Source organism: Bos taurus, chromosome 15 (genome assembly GCF_002263795.3).
Source record: "Bos taurus isolate L1 Dominette 01449 registration number 42190680 breed Hereford chromosome 15, ARS-UCD2.0, whole genome shotgun sequence".
Lineage (NCBI taxonomy): Eukaryota > Metazoa > Chordata > Mammalia > Artiodactyla > Bovidae > Bos > Bos taurus.
The window spans coordinates 51,639,876-51,659,025 of record NC_037342.1 but is presented as its reverse complement, the minus strand read 5'-3'; the positions used below and the strand labels follow the sequence as shown (position 1 = coordinate 51,659,025).

General features: G+C 59.6%; 2 protein-coding genes across 2 annotated transcripts in view; one reads left to right on the top strand and one right to left on the bottom strand.

Moving 5' to 3' along the window:
• The window catches only part of NUMA1 (nuclear mitotic apparatus protein 1), a 36,188-nt gene extending 19,752 nt beyond the window's left edge, over positions 1-16,436 (top strand). Inside the window, 20 exon segments of the mRNA NM_001434779.1 lie at positions 419-539; positions 1,072-1,229; positions 1,512-1,629; positions 1,707-1,824; positions 2,058-2,198; positions 3,296-3,418; positions 3,567-4,966; positions 4,968-6,966; positions 7,414-7,455; positions 8,867-8,935; positions 10,262-10,372; positions 10,455-10,673; positions 10,775-10,932; positions 12,186-12,432; positions 13,376-13,604; positions 14,184-14,320; positions 14,664-14,840; positions 14,993-15,106; positions 15,211-15,429; positions 15,750-16,436. Of these exon segments, the coding sequence (NP_001421708.1) occupies positions 419-539; positions 1,072-1,229; positions 1,512-1,629; positions 1,707-1,824; positions 2,058-2,198; positions 3,296-3,418; positions 3,567-4,966; positions 4,968-6,966; positions 7,414-7,455; positions 8,867-8,935; positions 10,262-10,372; positions 10,455-10,673; positions 10,775-10,932; positions 12,186-12,432; positions 13,376-13,604; positions 14,184-14,320; positions 14,664-14,840; positions 14,993-15,106; positions 15,211-15,429; positions 15,750-15,761 (5,912 nt within the window). The 3' untranslated portion in view covers positions 15,762-16,436.
• Positions 16,437-16,732: 296 nt separating this feature from the next.
• IL18BP (interleukin 18 binding protein) lies at positions 16,733-18,706 on the bottom strand. Its single transcript, XM_002693432.7, has 5 exons — positions 18,669-18,706; positions 18,156-18,356; positions 17,430-17,553; positions 17,201-17,348; positions 16,733-17,011 (listed from the first exon to the last, which is right to left on the bottom strand). Exons 1-5 carry the CDS (start codon positions 18,694-18,696, stop codon positions 16,883-16,885), a joined length of 630 nt encoding a protein of 209 aa, XP_002693478.3. The 5' UTR covers positions 18,697-18,706; the 3' UTR covers positions 16,733-16,882.
• Positions 18,707-19,150: the final 444 nt, after the last annotated feature.

Sequence of the window (19,150 nt, the reverse complement as noted above, 5' to 3'; positions counted from 1 at the left end):
GGCCTTGTGAAGGTCGCCATGAGAGCCAAGAAAAGAGGAGATTTTGAGAAAGAAGTCATGCTGGCAGTGCACGATTTCAGAATGAGGGTTTCAGTGAGGAGGCTGCTGGCTCTGACTTGAGAGGCCACTGGGACTGAGAGGAGTCTGCTCAGGGTTGGCTTGAGGGGAAAAGCGTGAGCACTTGGTCCGGTCTCTTGAGTACAGAGTCTGGGCAGGGAAGCCCTGTACATTGGCTTAGGGCACTGACTGCTGGATAACCCAGACCCCAGGCTTCAAGCTCTGCCCAGCCTTCTTCTGCAGCTGACATATAAGTGTCTGGATTCATCCCCACTAAGGCAAGTTCTCAAATAGCATAAAGATGCAAATCTGTCCACCTCTTACTGACCTCTCTGTGGCTTGTCTGCTCCTTCCACTCCAGCTCCTGTCCCTTCCCCTCGTTCCAGCACCATCTCTGAAGAGCTCTCTCCACCCAGCCACCAGGCCAAGAGGGAGGTTCACTTCCTAGAGCTACAGAAAGTTGCCTCTTCCAGCGGGAACAAGTATGTGCTGTGCCTCTTCTCCCAGGATGGGAGGCCCTCGACACCCAGCGCTCGGATCCCTGCCTCCAAGGGGCCAAACTGTTGACCAGCCCCTGAGTCATCAGAGAGCTTGGAGTATCTTACAGACCTGTGACGTCCTCCCCTATGTCAGGATCAGTGGGGGACTTGGTTGGGATCTGTCCTGGGCAAAAGGCCTGTCAAAGACTGGTCCTTGTTTATGGGATTTCTTGCTTTCTTGAAGACTAGGCTAAATTCCCTTAGTGCAGTTCTGTAAAGGCAAAGAGAATGCCCTCCTTTTGCAGCTGTGGGGGGTGGGGAGGCATAGAGAAATTAAGACTTGAAGAAAGAAGAGGAGCTTTCTCTAGGTCACGTCATAAAGCACGAGGTAGCACTGCAGGCAGAACCCAGGTATTTGGGCCTCGCCCCCGTGCGCATACCCACAGAGCCCCCTGACCCCCACCCGCAGCTTTGGTTGCTTCCACCCTCAAGTCTTGGGCTCTGACCATGGCATCTGGGCCATCTCCTTCCGCAGCTTCCTCTCAGGTTCTCCAGCCTCCCCCATGGGTGACATCTTGCAGACCCCACAGTTCCAGATGAGGCGGTTAAAGAAGCAGCTTGCAGATGAGAGAAACAATCGAGACGAGCTGGAGCTGGAGTTGGCTGAGAACCGCAAGCTCCTCACCGAGAAGGGTAGGTACCTGGCTCGCTGGCGGATGTGTGTGGACGGGCAGCATTCAGGATTTTCATCTGGGAAGGTGCTGGGCTTGTCTGAGGTGTGGCCCTTCTGCCTTCTGTGTTGTCTCCTCTGCTGGCCCGGGAGCCGAGCTCCTCCCTGGGCCCACTGGCTGACCCGTGGAAGCTGGTGCTATCCGTGCCCCCCTCCTTCTTTCCCCGGACCAGCTGCCCCCTCCCTCCTCCCTCCTCGCTCCTCCCCTCATCCTGGGTTGAGTCCTCTCCTCTCCTCCGGGGCAGATGCGCAGATAGCCATGATGCAGCAGCGCATTGACCGCCTCACTCAGCTCAACGAGAAGCAGGCGGCCAGTCCGCTGGAGCCCAGGGAGCTGGAGGAGCTGCGTGGCAAGAACGAGAGGTACGGTTCTCCTGCTGTCCTTCTGCGCCCGGCACAGCGGCCATGTGCTCTTTCCTCACTGGCCCCCTCTCTCGCAGCCTCACTGTGCGGCTGCATGAAACTCTGAAGCAGTGCCAGGACCTGAAGACAGAGAAGAGCCAGATGGATCGCAGAATTAACCAGCTTTCTGAGGAGAATGGGGACCTTTCCTTTAAGGTGAGAGTTGGGGTTTCTGGTCCACACCTGGAAGCCTGGTGCAGCTGAGTTGGTCTGTACAATTCCCCCAGAGGATTGAGGAGAGTGTCCTCATTCCTTAATTGGCTACTGCCAGGGACGGACTGGCTGGTGGCCGTAAATTTTGATTAGTAGTCCTGCGCTCAACAGGCAGACAGCAGTGGTTCTGGCAGTTTTGACCCTGTGTGACGGGGGTTCCCTCTTGTCTGTCTCAGCTGCGGGAGTTTGCCAGTCACCTGCAGCAGCTCCAGGGGGCCCTCAACGAACTGACAGAAGAGCACAGCAGGGCCACTCAGGAGTGGATGCAGAAGCAGGCGCATCTGGACAAGGAGCTCGGCACAGCCCTGCAGGACAAGGTAGCCCTCTGCTGTGGGAAGTCAGGGCCGCGGCCTTGACCACATGCCCAAAGCTGAATGTCGTTTACCTCTGTGGGACCTTTGGACTTCCCTGGTGGCTCAGATGGTAAAGCGTCTGCCTCCAGTGCAGGAGACCGGGTTCAGTCCCTGGGTCCGGAGAAGGAAATGGCAACCCACTCCAGTATTCTTGCCTGGAAAATCCCATGGATGGAGGAGCCTGGTAGGCTATAGTCCATGGGGTCACAAAGAGTCGAACATGACTGAGCGACTTCACTTTTCACTATGGGACCTTTGGGAATTATGCTAACTACTCTTCAAGGTTTAATAGTGTGCTGTAATGGGCTTCGGTTCAGTATACCTGTATATCCTGTCTCTGCTGTTTACAGGTGTGGCTCTTGGACAAGTTACTTCTTTCTAAGCGTCTTTTCCCTAAAATGGGAAAAAGAATTAGTAGCTACCTTATTGTCTGTTGTAGGATAATGCATATAGAGCACTGAACACACATTGTCTGGTACGAGGTGAAGTTGCTGAGATTATTGTTGCTATTAAGAACGCAGCTCTGCCACGTATTAGTAACCATGTAGCCCCCGGACAAGGCACTTAACTCGTCAGCTTTGGATTCTTACTCTGTAAAAACAGTAGGGATGGTAGTTGCTACCTCTGGATCTGTTGGGTGGATTAAGACAGGCCCTGGCCCATTGTAGTTGCGTAGTGAACAGTGGGGTGAAGGGGGGCAGGGGATCAGGGGTGCTGTGGCTACTGCTGCTGTTGGTGTTCAGACAGGGTATTTTAAGCTGCTGAGTGTTTGGATGCTCTGAGAGCCAAGACATGACCGAGGAAGGGTATACAGTGAGGAAATCTCAAGTAAACTCATCCTTGGAGAAGAAATGAGCAAGTCACCCAACTTAATTTAGCCCTGGGACTGGGGCTGGTAAGTCAGGTCTCCATTCGTTTCTGCCAGTTTGCTCCTAGGTCGGGGCCAGAGGAGATCTTGGTAACAAGGTAATGGGATAATAATATTGATGCTCACAAGGGCTTGTGTGGCAAGCTGGTGCCTCTTTGATTTCTGTTAACCTGGGGCTCTCATTTACTTCCAGAAATGCCTTGAAGAGAAGAACGAAATCCTTCAGGGAAAGCTTTCACAGCTGGAAGAACACTTGGCCCAGCTGCGGGAGAACCCACCCCAGGAGAAGGGTGAGGTGCTGGGTGACGTCTTGCAGGTAGGGACTCGGGCAGTGGTGACACCTGTGGGCTGGGGTGGCTGCTGACCCGTGCTCTCCATGTTCAGGTTCCTGGTGGTCCTCAATCCCTGGAGGGGCAGAGGGCACCGAGTCGTGCTGATCCCCGTTTGTCTCTTTATTTCACCAGCTGGAAACCCTCAAGCAAGAGGCAGCCACTCTCGCTGCAGACAACACCCAGCTTCAAGCCAGGGTGGCAGCATTGGAGACCGAGCGGGGCCAGCGGGAAGCCAAGCTGCTCGCCGAGCGGAGCCACTTCGAAGGAGAAAAGCAGCAGCTGGCCGGCCTGATTGCCGAGCTGCAGGGCTCCCTGTCCAACCTCAGCCAGGCCAAGGAGGAGCTGGAGCAGGCTTCTCAGGCTCAGGTGGCCCGGCTATCCACCCAGGTGGCCACATTGACCTCCGAGCTGGATACCCTCAACACTGCTGTGCAGCAGCGGGATGGGGAACTGGCCGGCCTGAAGCAGCAGGCCCAAACGGAGCAGGCACAGCTCACACAGACTCTCCGGCAGCAGGAAGAGGCTGCCCAGGGCCTCCGCCAGCAGGTGGAGCAGCTGAGCAGCAGCCTGGAGCGGAAGGAGAGGCAGCTGGAAGAGGCCGCCACGGAGAAGGAGGCCACCCGGCGAGACCAGGCCCAGCAACTGGCTGCTGCGGCCGAGGAGCGGGAGGCTGCTCTCCGGGAGAGAGACACAGCCCTCCAGCAGCTGGGGGCGGTGGAGAAGGAGAAGGCTGCCGAGTTGGACGTCCTGCAAGAGCAGCTGCGGGCCGCCCATGAAGCCCAGGATGGTGCCCAGTCCTCGCTGACACAGGCCCAGCAGGAGAAGGCGGAGCTGAGCCAGAAGGTGGAGGAACTCCATACCCATGTTGAGGCAGCCCGCCAGGAGCAGAGTGAGGTACAGGCCCAGGTGGCAGAGCTGAAGGCCCAGTTGAGGTCTGAGCAGCAGAAAACAACCGAGTGGGAAAGAGTGGCCCAGGAGAAGGCCCAGCTCCAGGAGCAGGTCCGGGCCCTGGAGGAGTCCCTTAAGGCCACCACAGGCAACCTGGAAAAGGAGAAGCGCAGGGCTGCAGACACCCTGGCAGAGCAGCAGCGGTGCATCTGCAGGTTGGAGGCGGAGACGCAGAGCCTGGTGGAGCAGCACGAGCAGGGACAGAAGGAGCTGGAAGAAGAGAGAGCTGGGCGCAAGGGGCTGGAGGCCCGGTTACAGCAGCTCGGGGAGGCCCATCAGGCCCAGACAGAAGCCCTGCGGCAGGAGCTGGCCGAGGCTGTAGCCTCCCAGCGCGAGGCCGAGAATGAGTGTGAGCAGCTGGCCAAGGAGGTGGCCACCTGGCGTGAGCGGTATGAGGACAGCCAGCAGGAGGAGGAGCAGTATGGCGCCATGTTCCAGGAACAGCTGATGACTCTGAAGGAGGAATGCGAGAAGGCCCGCCAGGAGCTGCAGGAGGCCAAGGAGAAGGTGGTGGGGATCGAGGCCCACAGTGAGCTCCAGATCAGCCGGCAGCAGGACGAGCTGGCTCAGCTCCACGCCAGCCTTGGCCAGGGCCCTACAGCAGGTCCAAGAGAAGGAGGGCAGGGCCCAGCAGCTCGCCACCGACCTTGCCACCCTGCAGGAGAAGATGGCGGCCACCAGCAAGGAGGTGGCCCGCCTGGAGGCCTTGGTGCGCAAGGCAGGTGGGCAGCCAGAGACGGCCTCCCCAGAGCTGTTCAAGGAGCCGCCCAGGGCAGGAGACAGAGAGTCGGAGTGGCTGGAAGAGCAGCAGGGACGCCCGTTCTGCAGCACGCAGGCCGCGCTGCAGGCTATGGAGCGTGAGGCTGAGCAGATGGGTAGCGAGCTGGAGAGGCTTCGGGCCGCGCTGATGGAGAGCCAGGGGCAGCAGCAGGAGGAGCGTGGGCAACAGGAGAGGGAGGTGGCGCGGCTGACCCAGGAGCGGGGCCGGGCCCAAGCTGACCTTGCCCTGGAGAAGGCCGCCAAGGCGGAGCTGGAGATGCGGCTGCAGAACGCACTCAATGAGCAGCGTGTGGAGTTTGCTGCCCTGCAGGAGGCACTGGCCCAGGCCCTGAGGGAAAAGGAGGGGATGGACCAGGAACTGGCCAAGCTTCATGGGCAGGAGGCAGCCCAAGGGGCAGTACTGAAGGAGCTTCAGCAAACTGTGGAGCGACTGAAAGAACAGCTGGCCAAGAAAGAGGAGGGGCGCCCGCAGTCTCTTGGGACAGCCAGCCGAGAAGACGCTTGTGGATTGCGAACCCAGTCCGAGGCTACTGAAAAGACTGAGCCAGAAGGCTCTGAACTGCAGGCCCTGCAGGCAGAGGTGAGCCGGCTGGAACAGCAGGCCCGTGAGCACCAGGAGAAGGCCTCCAGCCTGGAGCAAAGCCTTGAGTCTGAGCGCGCTGCCCACGCGGAGCAGGCCAGTACTCTGAAGACTCTGCAGGGCCAGTTAGAGCAGAAGGCCCAGGAGCTGGGGAGCAGTCAGGACGCCTTAGCCTCAACCCAGAGGGAGTTGGCCACCCTCCGTGCCAAGGCCCAGGAGCACAGCAAGGCCGAGGACGAGTGGAAGGCCCAGGTGGCCCGGGGTCAGCAGGAGGCCGAGAGGAAAAACAGCCTCATCAGCAGCTTGGAGGAGGAGGTGTCCATCCTGAACCGCCAGGTGCTGGAGAAGGAGGGCGAGAGCAAGGAGCTGAAGCGGCTGGTGGTCGCTGAGTCAGAGAAGAGTCAGAAGCTGGAAGAGCGGCTGCGCCTGCTCCAGGCGGAGACCGCCAGCAGCAGCGCCAGGGCTGCGGAACGCAGCTCCGCTCTGCGTGAGGAGGTCCAGACCCTCCGGGAGGAGGCTGAGAAGCAGCGGGTGGCTTCTGAGAGCCTGCGGCAGGAGCTGGCATCGCAGGCGGAGCGAGCAGAGGAGCTGGGCCAAGAGTTAAAGGCCTGGCAGGAGAAGTTCTTTCAGAAGGAGCAAGCCCTCTCGGCCCTGCAGCTGGAGCACACCAGCACACAGGCCCTGGCGAGCGAGCTGCTGCCCGTCAAGCACCTGTGCCAGCAGCTGCAGGCCGAGCAGGCTGCTGCCGAGAAGCGCCACCGGGAGGAGCTGGAGCAGAGCAAGCAGGCGGCTGGCGGGCTGCGAGCAGAGCTGCTGCGGGCCCAGCGCGAGCTCGGGGAGTTGCTGCCTCTGCGGCAGAAGGTGGCAGAGCAGGAGCGCATGGCCCAGCAGCTGCGAGCGGAGAAGGCCAGCTACGCGGAGCAACTGAGCATGCTGAAGAAGGCTCACGGCCTCTTGGCGGAGGAGAACCGCGGGCTGGGCGAGCGGGCCAGCCTCGGCCGGCAGTTTCTGGAAGTGGAGCTGGACCAGGCCCGCGAGAAGTACAGCCAGGAGCTGGCAGCTGTGCGCGCTGACGCTGAGACCCGTCTGGCTGAGATGCAGCGGGAAGTGCAGAGCACTGCCCGGGAGCTGGAGGTGATGACCGCCAAGTACGAGGGTGCCAAGGCCAAGGTCCTGGAGGAGAGGCAGCGTTTCCAGGAGGAGAGGCAGAAACTCACTGCCCAGGTGAGGCCCTGGCTCAGCCACACCCCCGAAGGGCAGACCTGAGAGGCAGAGACGTTGTCCCTCTACATTCCCTGGCCTCTGATCCCCATGTGATGCCAGAGTGTCGGTGGCAGGAGGAGAGGTGGCTGCTAGTACAGGTCGTCTGTGGCCCCTGCTGGCCTAAAGAAACTCTCAGTAGCCTCCCCTTCTCCGAAGGCTCTGTCTCTGGTGAGGCAGGCTGTGAGAGCCATCAGCCTTTTGAGGCGCTCTGTCATGAGGAAGCATACTTACAGTGGAGGCCCCAAGAGCCACCGGGGCCTCCAATGAGCCAAGATGGCATTTAAAGAGGCTGCTAGACGTCTAGTTCCTTGGGGGCAGATTAGAGCCTCGGTGAGGTCAGCCTGGGAGCAGGGCGGGTGCCTTTTGGACCCCCATCTCACGCTGTCTCCGTTGCTCCCCCATGTGCAGGTGGAGCAGCTAGAGTTATTTCAGAGAGAGCAGACTAAACAGGTAATGCCTGAGGTCCTCGATAAATGCTGGCTGCTTAAGCGGTGACTGGTCTCGGTGCATGACCCCGGCTGCAGCTTGCCTCCGTGGGCTCCTGTTGTGAACTGTTTGTGAAGGGGCAGGGTCATGCCGTGGAACCCAGGCCGTCCCGGAGTGCGGTGTGCTGGGCCCTTTCAGGCCTCGCCCCACCCATCCCAGGTCGGCCTCTCCACCCGTCTGTATTCTCATCGTCTGTCAGGGACGAGGGGTAGGGCAGGCTTCGTCTTTCCCGTACCAGGTCCAGAGACAGCCTGCCCTTGGGACTCCCAGACCTCCAAGTCCTGCTCCCAGTTTGGGTACTCATCTGTGGGGACTCGAAGTTTGGCCACAGGCCTGGTGTGGCATAGCTCCCTTCTTTCTTGCAGAAGCTAGAAAGGTGATGTGCCAGACGGCCCCCACAGATTAGCAGGGCCGTGAGCTCAGGACGCTTGCCCATCACCTTCTGGGGTTTTTAACCCCCAGCATAAGATAGAGATGTTTGGGAGCAAGAGGGCCAAGGTTGAGAGGAGGTGAGGTCTGACTGCCTCGCCCTCACCAGGGTTTCTATGCTGCCCTAGACATCAAAGCTATCAAACTGGCATTTAGTGGGCGCCCCCTTCCTCCACTCCCTTTCCTACCCCATCATCTGGGGCCTGCTGAGGAGGTGGGCCCTCCTCTCCTCACATCCCCTCCTCCAGGGAGCCTGAGATGATGGGGAAGATCAGACAGAAGAGCAAACAGTTAGCAATGGAGCTCCAGCCTTTTGCCTTTACTGATCGTGCTTGAGCTCCCAGAAAGCCCAGGGGAGCTAGGAGCGTCTGTGGCTGCCATGCGCCCTCTCATCCCCTTCCTCCCTGAGCCCTTCCTCTCTGTGGGGGTGGGGTGGGCGTGAAATACGTGTGCTGCCCTGCTCTCGTCTTCCAGCTGCCTGACCCAGTGCTAATCACAGCCACCTCACCACTAGCGCCAGCCCTGATGGCCTGTGGATGTCGGGGAGAGGTCCGAGCAGTTGGGCTTTTGCTCTGGCAGTTTCTTGCGGTAGGGGTTGGGGGGTGTAGTCATCGAGCGTGTCTGCTGGCGTTTTAGAATGGGTGCCCTGCTCCTGTCCCGCTGTGGGAAGGTTGGGGCTGGGAACGGCGGCAGTAAGTTGTGGTGGGGTGTCAGCTCCCGAGTGACCCTGCTGCCTATCTCTGAAGCAGGGCGTGGAGGCAAGCGTGGGCAGGTGGCTCTGACAGCACTTGCGTTGGGTCATGTCACTCAGGTCCTGCCCACCAGCCAGGGTGGCCCTGAGTTTCTTACAGGGACACTGGGGACTGGCCTGGGGAAACCCCATAATTTGTCTGGACCTTCAGCGGAAGGCCCCCTGAGTCTCTCTCCTCTTGCCTCCCTGCCTCAGGTGGAAGAACTGAGCAAGAAGCTAGCTGACCATGAGCAAGCCAGCAAGGCGCAGCAGCAGAAGCTGAAGGTGGGACAGCAGGGGATGGGCCTGCCCTCCATCGGCTCAGGGGAGCAGGGAGGGAAGCGCTAAGCCCCGGCTGGGGCACCCTGGGGCCTTGCAGCCTCAGGAGCCCTGCCTGTGCCTCTGCGATCTGAGTGACCAGAGTGGCTCGCAACCCGCAGACCTTCACTGTCTGCTGCAGTAGCCACTAGCCATGTGTGGTTATTTAAGTAAAAAAATCCAGTTTCTCAGTTGCGCTAGCCACGTTTCCACAGCTCAGCAGCCATGTGTGGCTAGTGGCTACCATACTGGACAGGGCAGATCAGAACATTTACAGCACTGCAGAGGCTTCAGTTGGGTTGTGCTGTTTAATCTCAGGGAATGAGCGTTAGTGACATTTAGTACTACAGTGCAACTGAATATTCTTAATGCTTTCCATGGTATCACCTTCTTTGGTTTAATGTTTGCTTTTTTGCAACTCCAGGCTTCACAGCTTTTAGTTAAGGGCAAAGGAACTTGGCCCCAGTGGCCCCAGGAGGGTCACAGGAGTTGGTGGGAGCTCAGAGCTGTTTGCCCAGCTCACTGCCCTGTGCTCTACACCGTGTCACAGTCATGCTGACACACAGGCGGAGTACACTCCTCTCAGGGGCCTTCCTGGTGCCGAGGGGTGAGGAGGGAAGGCTGGGTGGCCCTGGCCAGTGCCTGCTACAGACTTAGTACTTGCTGGCGCAGATTGCGGGTGGACAGAGAAGCCGCCAAGGACAGACAGATCCTGCGCCCAAGGAGTCTGTGGTCTGTCTGGGAGGCGGCGCCTGCAGCATAACTGAGCCCACACCCGCTTCGGAGTCAGGTGGGCAGAGGCGCAGATCTTACTCTGCTGCTCAGTCCCCGTGGCCAGTGTGCTTTCACGCTCTGCACTCAGTTTCTTCATCTGTGAAGCGGAGCTGAAGTTAGTTCCCAGAGTGGTTTTGAGGAGAAATGAGTTCTCGTGTCCTCAGCACACATGCCTGTGCCTAGACCCCTGATGTTCCTGGGGGTCAGTGCCTTTCCTCCCGGGAGACTGTGTCCTCATGGAGGGAGGGTGAGGTAGCATGTGCCTGGTGTCAGGGCAAAGGCAGGCTGCCAGAACTCTTCCAGAAAGGGCATTGTCTGGACAGGAAAAGCTCCTACAGCATCTGGACTCTGAGGGGGGTGTGGTGCTTAGGCTGGAGCTGGGAGGGGCCCAGAGGCCTGTTGTGTGTCCTCAGAGAACATGCAGGAATCTGTAAACACCGTGGAGCCCAGGAGGTTAGGGGTCGGTGGATTTGGGTGAGCCAAAGAGGCCAGCGGTCATCAGCTTCTCTCCTTGTTCAGGCCCAGGGCGGTGAGAGCCAGCAGGAGGTCCAGCGCCTCCAGGCCCAGCTGAGTGAGCTGCAGGCCCAGCTGAGCCAGAAGGAGCAGGCGGCTGAGCACTACAAGCTACAGGTGAGGAGCCCGGCCCCAGCCCCAGCCCCGGCGCCCCCCACTTCTCAGACCCCACCACCCACTCGCCCTTCCACCCACCCAGATGGAGAAGGCCAAGACTCATTATGATGCCAAGAAGCAGCAGAACCAAGAGCTGCAGGAGCAGCTGCGAGGCCTGGAGCAGCTGCAGACAGAGAACAAGGAGCTGAGGGCAGAAGTGGATCGGCTGGGCCGGGAGCTGCAGCAGGCTGGGCTGAAGACCAAGGAAGCCGAGCAGACCTGCCGCCACCTCACGGCCCAGGTGCGCAGCCTGGAGGCACAGGTGAGGCTCTGGCCGTGCCGGCACACTGGCCTCCAGTGCCCTCCTCTCTGCAGCCACCCTGCTGAGGCCTGCCTTCACTCTCTCTCCGCCCCCTTTCCCAGGTTGCCCATGCCGACCAGCAGCTTCGGGACCTGGGCAAGTTCCAGGTGGCGACTGATGCCTTGAAGAGCCGGGAGCCCCAGGCTAAGTCTCAGCTGGACTTGAGTATTGACAGCCTGGATCTGAGCTGCGAGGAGGGGACCCCTCTCTCTGTCACCAGGTCAGGGGGCACCCTTCCTCCTTGTCTGTTGTCCGCCCACTGTGATCAGGCAGCCTCCTGTGGGGAAAAGGCTGCTGAGGTGCCATTCCTGGGCACTGGGGCTATCAGAGAGGAAGATGGGAACCCTTTGCCCTCTGGAAGCTTGTTCTTAGAGGAGGAGTATGTATTAGAGGTATTAGGCTAGATGCTTGCATGTAGCATAGCGGGAATGAGAAGTAATGAGTGGTCAGAAGAGGCTTCATGGAGGCTGTCACTCCTGCTCTTGAGTCTTGAAAGAAACTATAGGTGTGTGTCCCATGGACAGAGAAGAGTGATAACAGCAAAGGAGGTCGAGAAGGAGCCTGGCTGGACAGTGAAGTGGGGAGGGTTGGGCCCAGGCCCCTGAGGGCAGGCTGGACCCCCCCCCAACTGAAGGAGGCTGGGGTTTAGACCTGATCCTGAAGGCACTGAGGGGCCTCAGAAGGGTTTGCAGTTGAGCACATGGTCAGTTTTGCATTCTTAGCCTACCTATCCTGATAGGGAAAACTGAGACTTTAATGAGATCAATAAATGTATTTTTATGTTAAACACTTTATATGTGCCAGAGATAGTGTTACATACACCTGAGAAATATGAATTCATTTATCCCATAACAACTCTGAGGTAGAGTCTATGATTATCTCCTTTCACAGAGGAAACTGGGGCAGCCTGGGGTCCCACAGTGGCAGGGCTAGGCTTGACCCCAGGCAGCCTGGCTTGAGTCCTAGCTTGTCACCACCGTGTGTCTCTCAGAGGCTGTTGTAGTCAAGGCGAGAGGGGACGAGGTAGACAGGAAAGGAGAGGAGTTGGGTGTGGTTAGGGGGCTCTTGGATTTGGCAGGAAAGGGAAGAGATGGAGGCTGGCTGGAGGTTGCTCCCCCCAGCTTCGTGTTGGCTATAATAGGAAACAGAGGAGGAACAGACAGTGGACTTAGTTTGGGACATGTTGTTGTGGAGTCCAGAGGGGCAGTCTGGGGCTGTGTCTGGGAGGGTCTGGGGAGCAGGGTCTGGGAGTTGCCTGTATTGAGGAGCTCAGGGCACCATGGGGTGAGTGGGCTCACCAACAACGGAGCAGATGGAAGGCAGGGTCCCAGTCAAGGACTCGTCTTGGTACCTCTGAAAAATCAGAGGGTGGGGTGCTTGACCTGGTGGTCTTGTTATAAATGTCACTGGAACGGGATGGACAAAATGTGGTCTAGCCCCAGGAATGGCACCTCAGCAGCCTTTTCCCCACAGCAAGTTGCCTCGCACCCAGCCAGACGGCACCAGCATCCCCGGAGAGCCAGCCTCCCCCATCTCCCAGCGTCTGCCCCCCAAAGTGGAGTCCCTGGAGAGCCTCTACTTCACGCCCATCCCTGCTCGGGGTCAGGCCCCCCTGGAGAGCAGCCTGGACTCCCTGGGGGACATCTCCCTGGACTCAAGCCGGAAAACCCGCTCCGCTCGTAGGCGCACCACGCAGATCATCAACATCACCATGACCAAGGTCAGGCTGCTGGGAATGGGGCTGTAGGACAGCACCGGTTGCTTCCTCTCCAGGGCCTTTCTCCATCAGGTCTCCAAAACCGCCTCCAGACACCCACAGACGAGAGCAGCAGAGCGGTGACTTGCTTTCGCCTCCCGTAGAAAGGGGCCAGGCTGGCCTCGGCTGCCTGTCCACTGACAGGCTGCCGTGCTCTCTGTGTACAGTAGCGACCCTGTGCAGGCTCAAGGGGACAATGCAGAGAAGCTGCCCAGCCCATGCCTCCCAGCACGCATGCTGGGTGACAGCTTTGTTGTGCTGCCCAGGGGGCTGCCTACCTGCCTGGGGCTCTGGTCCTTGTTTCCACATCCCAAGGAGGTTGGGGAAGAGAGGAGGGGAGCACTTCAGCTACCAAGAAACCAAGTTCTAAAAGATGGTCCCCTGGTGCGCTTGGTCCGAGGGACCTGTGGGACAAGCCTGATGTACTCAGGAGCCGCGGAGTCCAGCCCCAGCTCTGTACCCTGCTCTGTGACCCTCAGGCCAGTCCTTTCACGCCCGTGTACCTCACTTCTAAGACTGAGGCACTCGGCCCACCCTCCCTCAGAGCATTGTTAACAGACTCAACGAACAATGGGCAGGAGTCCTGACAGTCTCAGCACCTTGTGTGGGATTAAGAAGGCCCATTTCTTGCAGATGGGCAGCTGAGAACCCTGTGCAAAGCAGTGTGGACATGGGCAGCCATGGGATCTGAGGCGCTTCGGGAAAGGAAATGGGAGGCTTTTAAAAAAAATGTTGATGTATTTGGCTATGCTTGGTGGCGGGTCTTAGTTGTGGCATGTAGGATCTAATTCCCTAACCAGGGATCAAACCCCCCTGCATTGGGTTCAGTCTTAGCTGGTGGACCACCAGGGATGTCCCAGGACATCAGGGCCCAGCCCCACTGCAGCAGGTGCGTCTTCTCTTCCAGAAGCTGGACGTGGAGGATCCAGACAGTGCCAACGCCTCCTTCTACAGCACACAGTCAGCCCCCACTTCCCAGGCAGGCCTGAGGGCCGCCTCCTCCACCCAGTCTCTAGCCCGCCTGGGCTCTCCCGACGATGGCAACTCCACTCTATTCAGCCTGCCTGGCTACCGGCCCACCACTCGCAGCTCCGCTCGCCGTTCCCAGGCCGGGATGTCCAGTGGGGCCCCTCCAGGTAGGGGACTGTGGGGGCCTGACACCCAAACATGAAACTGGAGACAGATCCCGACACAGCCAAAGGACAAGCTGCGATCCAGCACCTCACCCCTCTCCTCCCTACCTGTTGTTCACCCAGGGGCTGTGCTAGGCAGTAAGGCTGATGTCATTCTCAGCCAAACGCTGCATGAGGGGCGGGGGATTCCCTGCACAGGAGTGCTCCAGGCCCCTTCTCAGGTGGGGAGGGGCTGCCAGGGGGGCCAGACTGCCAGGGATCTATCTTCAGATTCCTTTCTGAGGCTCTTGCCTTCAGGGAGTGCTCTGGGGTATGGATTCCTGGTCCTCCAATAGTTTCTTTTGGTGTCACAACCTCTGCATGGGACCCCAGGGAGGAGGCAGGGAGCCAGTCCCCAGGGAAGAGATGGTTGTGGGCCTCGTGCCCGTAGCTGCAGCATGGAGCAGAGCAGGACCCTGGGGTGCTGGAGTTCAAGGGCTAGGAGGGACGGAGTGGTGGTACCAAGGCCGGCGGGGTGCTGCCTCCACCCTCTCGTGCTGGCCTTGCAGCCCTGCTTGTTGCTGTCTCCCTGGCCCCGCACAGGCAGGAACAGCTTCTATGTGGGCACCTGCCAGGACGAGCCCGAACAGCTGGATGACTGGAACCGCATTGCAGAGCTGCAGCAGCGCAACCGAGTATGCCCACCGCACCTGAAGACCTGCTACCCCCTTGAGTCCAGGGTGAGCTCTTGGGTTCCCTGACAGGGACCCGCCCCTGCTGGCTTCCCTCTTCCTCCTGGACCTCCCTCCCGTTTCCTAGCCTGCCGAGGAGGGGGACCTGCTTCTGGTCAACTAGCAGGCAGAGAGGAACTCAGGAGGAGGTTCTGTGGAGGCCCGGAGTTGGCAGAGGTCTCTAGGGACGGCTCCGGTGGCTCTGGTGCATGGCATAGGCAAGAAGACAACAGGACGGGAGCCGTTTGCAATAGGAAGGCTCCAAATGCCTGGCCAGTGAGGAGTTCTAGGGCGGTCCTGCTCCATTTCCAAACAGCTCAGGTCTACCGACCACTTCTTTTACCCCACACAGCCCTCCCTGAGCCTGCCTGCCATCACAGATGAGGAGATAAAAACCGGCGACCCCCGGGAGACCCTGCGCCGAGCCAGCATGCAGCCAACCCAGATAGCTGAGGGCGCTGGCATTACCACACGGCAGCAGCGCAAGCGGGTTTCCTCAGAGACCCACCAGGGCCCCGGCACACCCGAGGTGGGTGACTTGGACTTTGGTCATCTCTAGTGGCTGCCATGTTTGCGAGTCTATTAGCAGGGAGTCTTCTGGTGCAGGAGGGAGGCAGGTGCTGGCTGGACACGGTCCACTTGCCTCGTGTGCTGTGGACCTAACCGTCCTCTTCCCCATAGTCAAAGAAGGCCACCACATGTTTCCCGCGCCCCATGACCCCCCGGGACCGACACGAAGGGCGCAGACACAGCAGTACCGAGGCCCAGAAGAAGGCAGTTCCAGCTGTTAAACAGGTTAGCCGGGGGTTGAAGGGAGAACCTGGAGGGGCCCAGCCCGCTGAGCCCTAGATCAACTGTGTGGCCAGTGGTGCCCCCAGTCTGACAGCCCTTCCCAACAGGCTGACCGCCGCCAGTCTATGGCCTTCAGCATCCTCAACACACCCAAGAAGCTTGGAAACAGCCTTCTGCGGAAGGCAGCCTCCAAGAAAGCCCCCTCCAAAGCCTCACCCAACCCCCGCAGTGGGACCCGCCGCTCTCCGCGCATCGCCACCACTGCAGCCAGCGCTGCCACTGCTGCTGCCAGCGCCGCTGCCACCACCCCCCGGGCAAAGGGCAAGGTGTGGGCACTGACCGGGAAGGGGGAGGGTTCGGCTCCTAGAAACCCAGTAAGGAGCATGGGTGACGACCCCCACTCAGCCACCCCAGGGCTCCGAGTAGGTCCCTGGAGGGCAAGGGCTGAGAGCAGGTGCTCCCCTCTGGTTAGCTGCTGCTCCTCGAGGAAAGCAGAGAATAAAACACTCAGAGCTGCTCAGGTGAAACCAGCCCCTGCAAACCTGCGGTAGATGCGTCCAGGGCTGCAGCAAGACCACCCTAGTCTGGGCGTGTGGGAGCGGGAGGGGGCACAGGCTGGCGCTGAGCAGCTCTCTCTCTCTTCCAGGCGAAGCACTGAAGAGCCAGTGCCAGTGAGTGGCCCCGCCCGTGTTCCTGATGCTGCCCTCGCCTGGCCCTTCTCCTTCTGTCCCTTTCAGTGCCTTCTCTCAGCTCCCAGGCCAACAGTGGCCCAAATCCTCGAGACAGTGACGCCTGCCCACACCCTGGCCGGGACCCGGACCATCCCCAGGTGAACGGTGTCCTCAAGAGTGGCCCAGAGCCTGGGCACTTCTCCCTGCCTTGCCTCCTGATGTTTTCCTAGAGTAAAGTCACTTCTCCATCATAACCAGATTTGAGGCTGGCTTTGTGTGGCTGGGTCCTTGGGCCTAGCCAGTCCTCCCAGCCTCTGGATCTAGAAGGGACCATTGGAGGAGCAGGCCCTGGCCCCTGCTGCTCCTGGCCGCTGGGCCTCGCGAGGGCCCTTGCTCTTGAAGTCCAGGACTGGGCACTGACCTAGTGGGAGCACCCCACCCCCAGGTGCATCCATCCACCCAAGGACCCAGTTGCCCACAGGATGCTCTTTTCCAGGAGAAGGGCCCTGCACCTCGGGGGGGTGGGGGGCAGCCCTCAGTGGCAGCTCCCATTGCCCACCCTCCTGGGTGGGATTTGGAGTGATGGGAAGGTTTTTAAGGGCCAGAGATGGATCTTTTCTAAATGTTATTACTTGTAAATAAAGTCTATTTTTTCTCCCTTGAATGCCGAGATGCCTTGGTCTGTGTCGGGGAAGCAGGGACACTCCAGACCACCTACCTTCTCTCAAACCCCTTCTCCTGGCCTCTCTGAGGCCACAGGATCTTCCACTGTTTCTGGCCTCTGCTCCTGAGGAGCGTTACGGGCCGGCATCTTGTGAGGGCCTGTGTCCCTGAATCTGGTTTTGCCTTCAGCTTCAGAGTGGCATTCTCTCTCACTCCATGCTCCCTCCTCGCACGAGCCGCGTTCTGCGCTGGAACGACGGCCTAAAGGATAAGTGACTGGACACACGTCAGATGCTGCCGTTGAAGATGGTTTATGAATGCCCCCCCATGGGCCTTGCTGGGGTGACAGAGATACAGCAGCGGGTCAGAAACAGCCTCTGCCCGCATCCCAGGAGCCCACAGAGGAAACAAATATATTAAATGGATGCAGACTGTGGCCTGGACTTCAGTAAAGAGGTGGTGTTTCAACCAGGTGGCGGTGGAGCTCGGGTTCACCATCAGGATGGTGCAGCAGAGGGGACTGGCTGGAGGGCGGGGCTTCCTGTGGCAGGGGCACACTTGTCTTCGGCCCAGCCTGGAGGAGTGAAGCAAACAAGCATCAGGGGTGGGAAGAACTTCCCTCTATGCCATGTCTCTCCTGCCTGAGTGGCTCGGGCAGTCAGTGGGTATCAGCTGGAGGCTGCTGTGGGCAGAGCCCACCCTTTCCTTCCCACACTGAAGCAGGGCTCCTTATGTCCCGGAGGCCCTCCCTTGGGTTCCTCACCCAGAGCTGGGCCAGGACAAGGTGACGCTGGACAGTCTGCCCAGGATCCATGAAAACACAGGAGAAGTTGGTATCTTGCAGGGTAGGGCTCAGCTCCTCCAGCACCAAGGGCCTCCACAGCTGGGTCCACTTGCCCCTGTACTCCCGCCTGGAGCAGACGAGGGGGAGAGGCTGTGAGAGGACCGCAGCAGCAGCCTGCCTCCAGCCAGCCTCACCACCACGCCCTCACCTGGTGCTGCCCTCCCACAGCCGGCCTGGGAGGTGCTCGATGAAGGAGCCGTTGCCCAGCCAGTAGAGGATGCTGAAGTGGGGAAAGCGGCTGCAGGCGGTACAGGACAAGGTCAGCGTTCCATCTGAGGGGCACATGTGGCTGTTAGTCCTATAGAGCAGACCCTCCCGCCTCTGCCACGGTCTGCCCGCCCTGCCCCACAATTCAGGAATCTGGAATGCAAAGTCCAAGGGGAAGGCTGAGCAACAGGAATCTGGGGATGGGTCCCTCATCTGGGTCCTTGACTCCTAAGCTTGTTTCTTCAGAATGCCCTGGGGTTTCTAGCACCCAGCTTCAGTGACTCTAGGAGCTCTGGCCAAGGAGGCAGCACAGTAGGCAGTCGCTCAACTGAGAAGGCCAGAGGGCAAGTGGGCCCTGTGAGGAAGGAAGGGCTGGGCTTGGAGGCACCTCCGTCAGGACTCTGGGAGTCCTCTGACTGTTCTGAGTCCTCTCCATCCCACGTGACAACATCTTGGGAGCTGTGAGCTGAGCCCTGCACCAACTCGCAATGCTGGCTGGGAGAGGGAGAATGCCCACTGCTCAACCGAGCTGCTCGGTTGGTGACAGGCTACGTGGCAGAAGGCTGGGGGGTGCGTGCTCAGAGGCCAACCCACCCTTGGCGCCACTGTTCGCTCAGCCCGCCCTCGGACCACCGCGCCCTCCCATCCCACTGGAATAGCTCCTTACTCAGTGAGACTTCCTCTGCTGGCCAGGTCACTGTCAGCGCTGGGCACTGTTTAGCTGCTGGGAGTGCTAGCGGCCGCGAGGAGCAGGGGGCCTTTGCCATCCCAGGTGAGGCAGCTGTGGTGGCCTGAGGCACAGGTGTGGCTCTGGCCAGGTGGGAGATGATGTGGGCACAGAAGAGCAGGGCCCAAAGAGGGCTGGGGTCTGAGGAGAGGACAGTCACAGAGGTCAGCAGCTGTCTGACCTCCTGGGACTGCTCGGCATCCCAGCTCTGCTCTTGCTTGAGAGGGAGCTCCTACCAGGATTAAGTCTGGCAGATTCTTGGCTCTGCTGGGAATGGGTGGGGCAGAAGAACCCCTCCAGCCCTAGCTCTTGTCTCTCTGAATGGAGCACAGGGAGACCTTGGAATGGAGCCAGAGCACAGCAGCTGAAGGGACCGCCTGGGGTCAGGTTCCTCACCGCCCTCAGGCCACGCCCCACCCCTTCCACCCGCACATGCACAGCCCCAGGGCCCACCTGGAATCCAGTTCTGTCTCATGGTCATGATGAACTGTGTCAGGAGCTGCCGTGCCTTGCTCTCTATATCTGTGACAACTTCCTCTCTGGGGAGGCGGGGGAGGTGACCGTGACAAACGGCTTCTCCTACAGATTCCAGGCACACTAGTACGGCCTTCCTGTGGTCTCCACAGCCCCTTCCTACGTCTGACTTTTCAGGGGGCTGCCAGACACTGTCCACTCTGCCCCATCCACCTGTCCCAACTGACAACTGGAGGACCAGCATCAAGCGCAGGCTGGAGCTCTTCCAGCCCCTAGAAACAAAGCTGGTGGATCCCCACCTAGCTCTTTCTACCTTCAACATTATACTTGTCACTAGTCCAATCAAACGCTTCATTACAGGATGGAAACTGAGGCCCAAAGAGGATCAGGGACTTACCTAGTCACAAAGGAGGGAAAATTCTGCTGCCAGAGCTGTTCTGGGAAGGGCAGGATAGACAGTG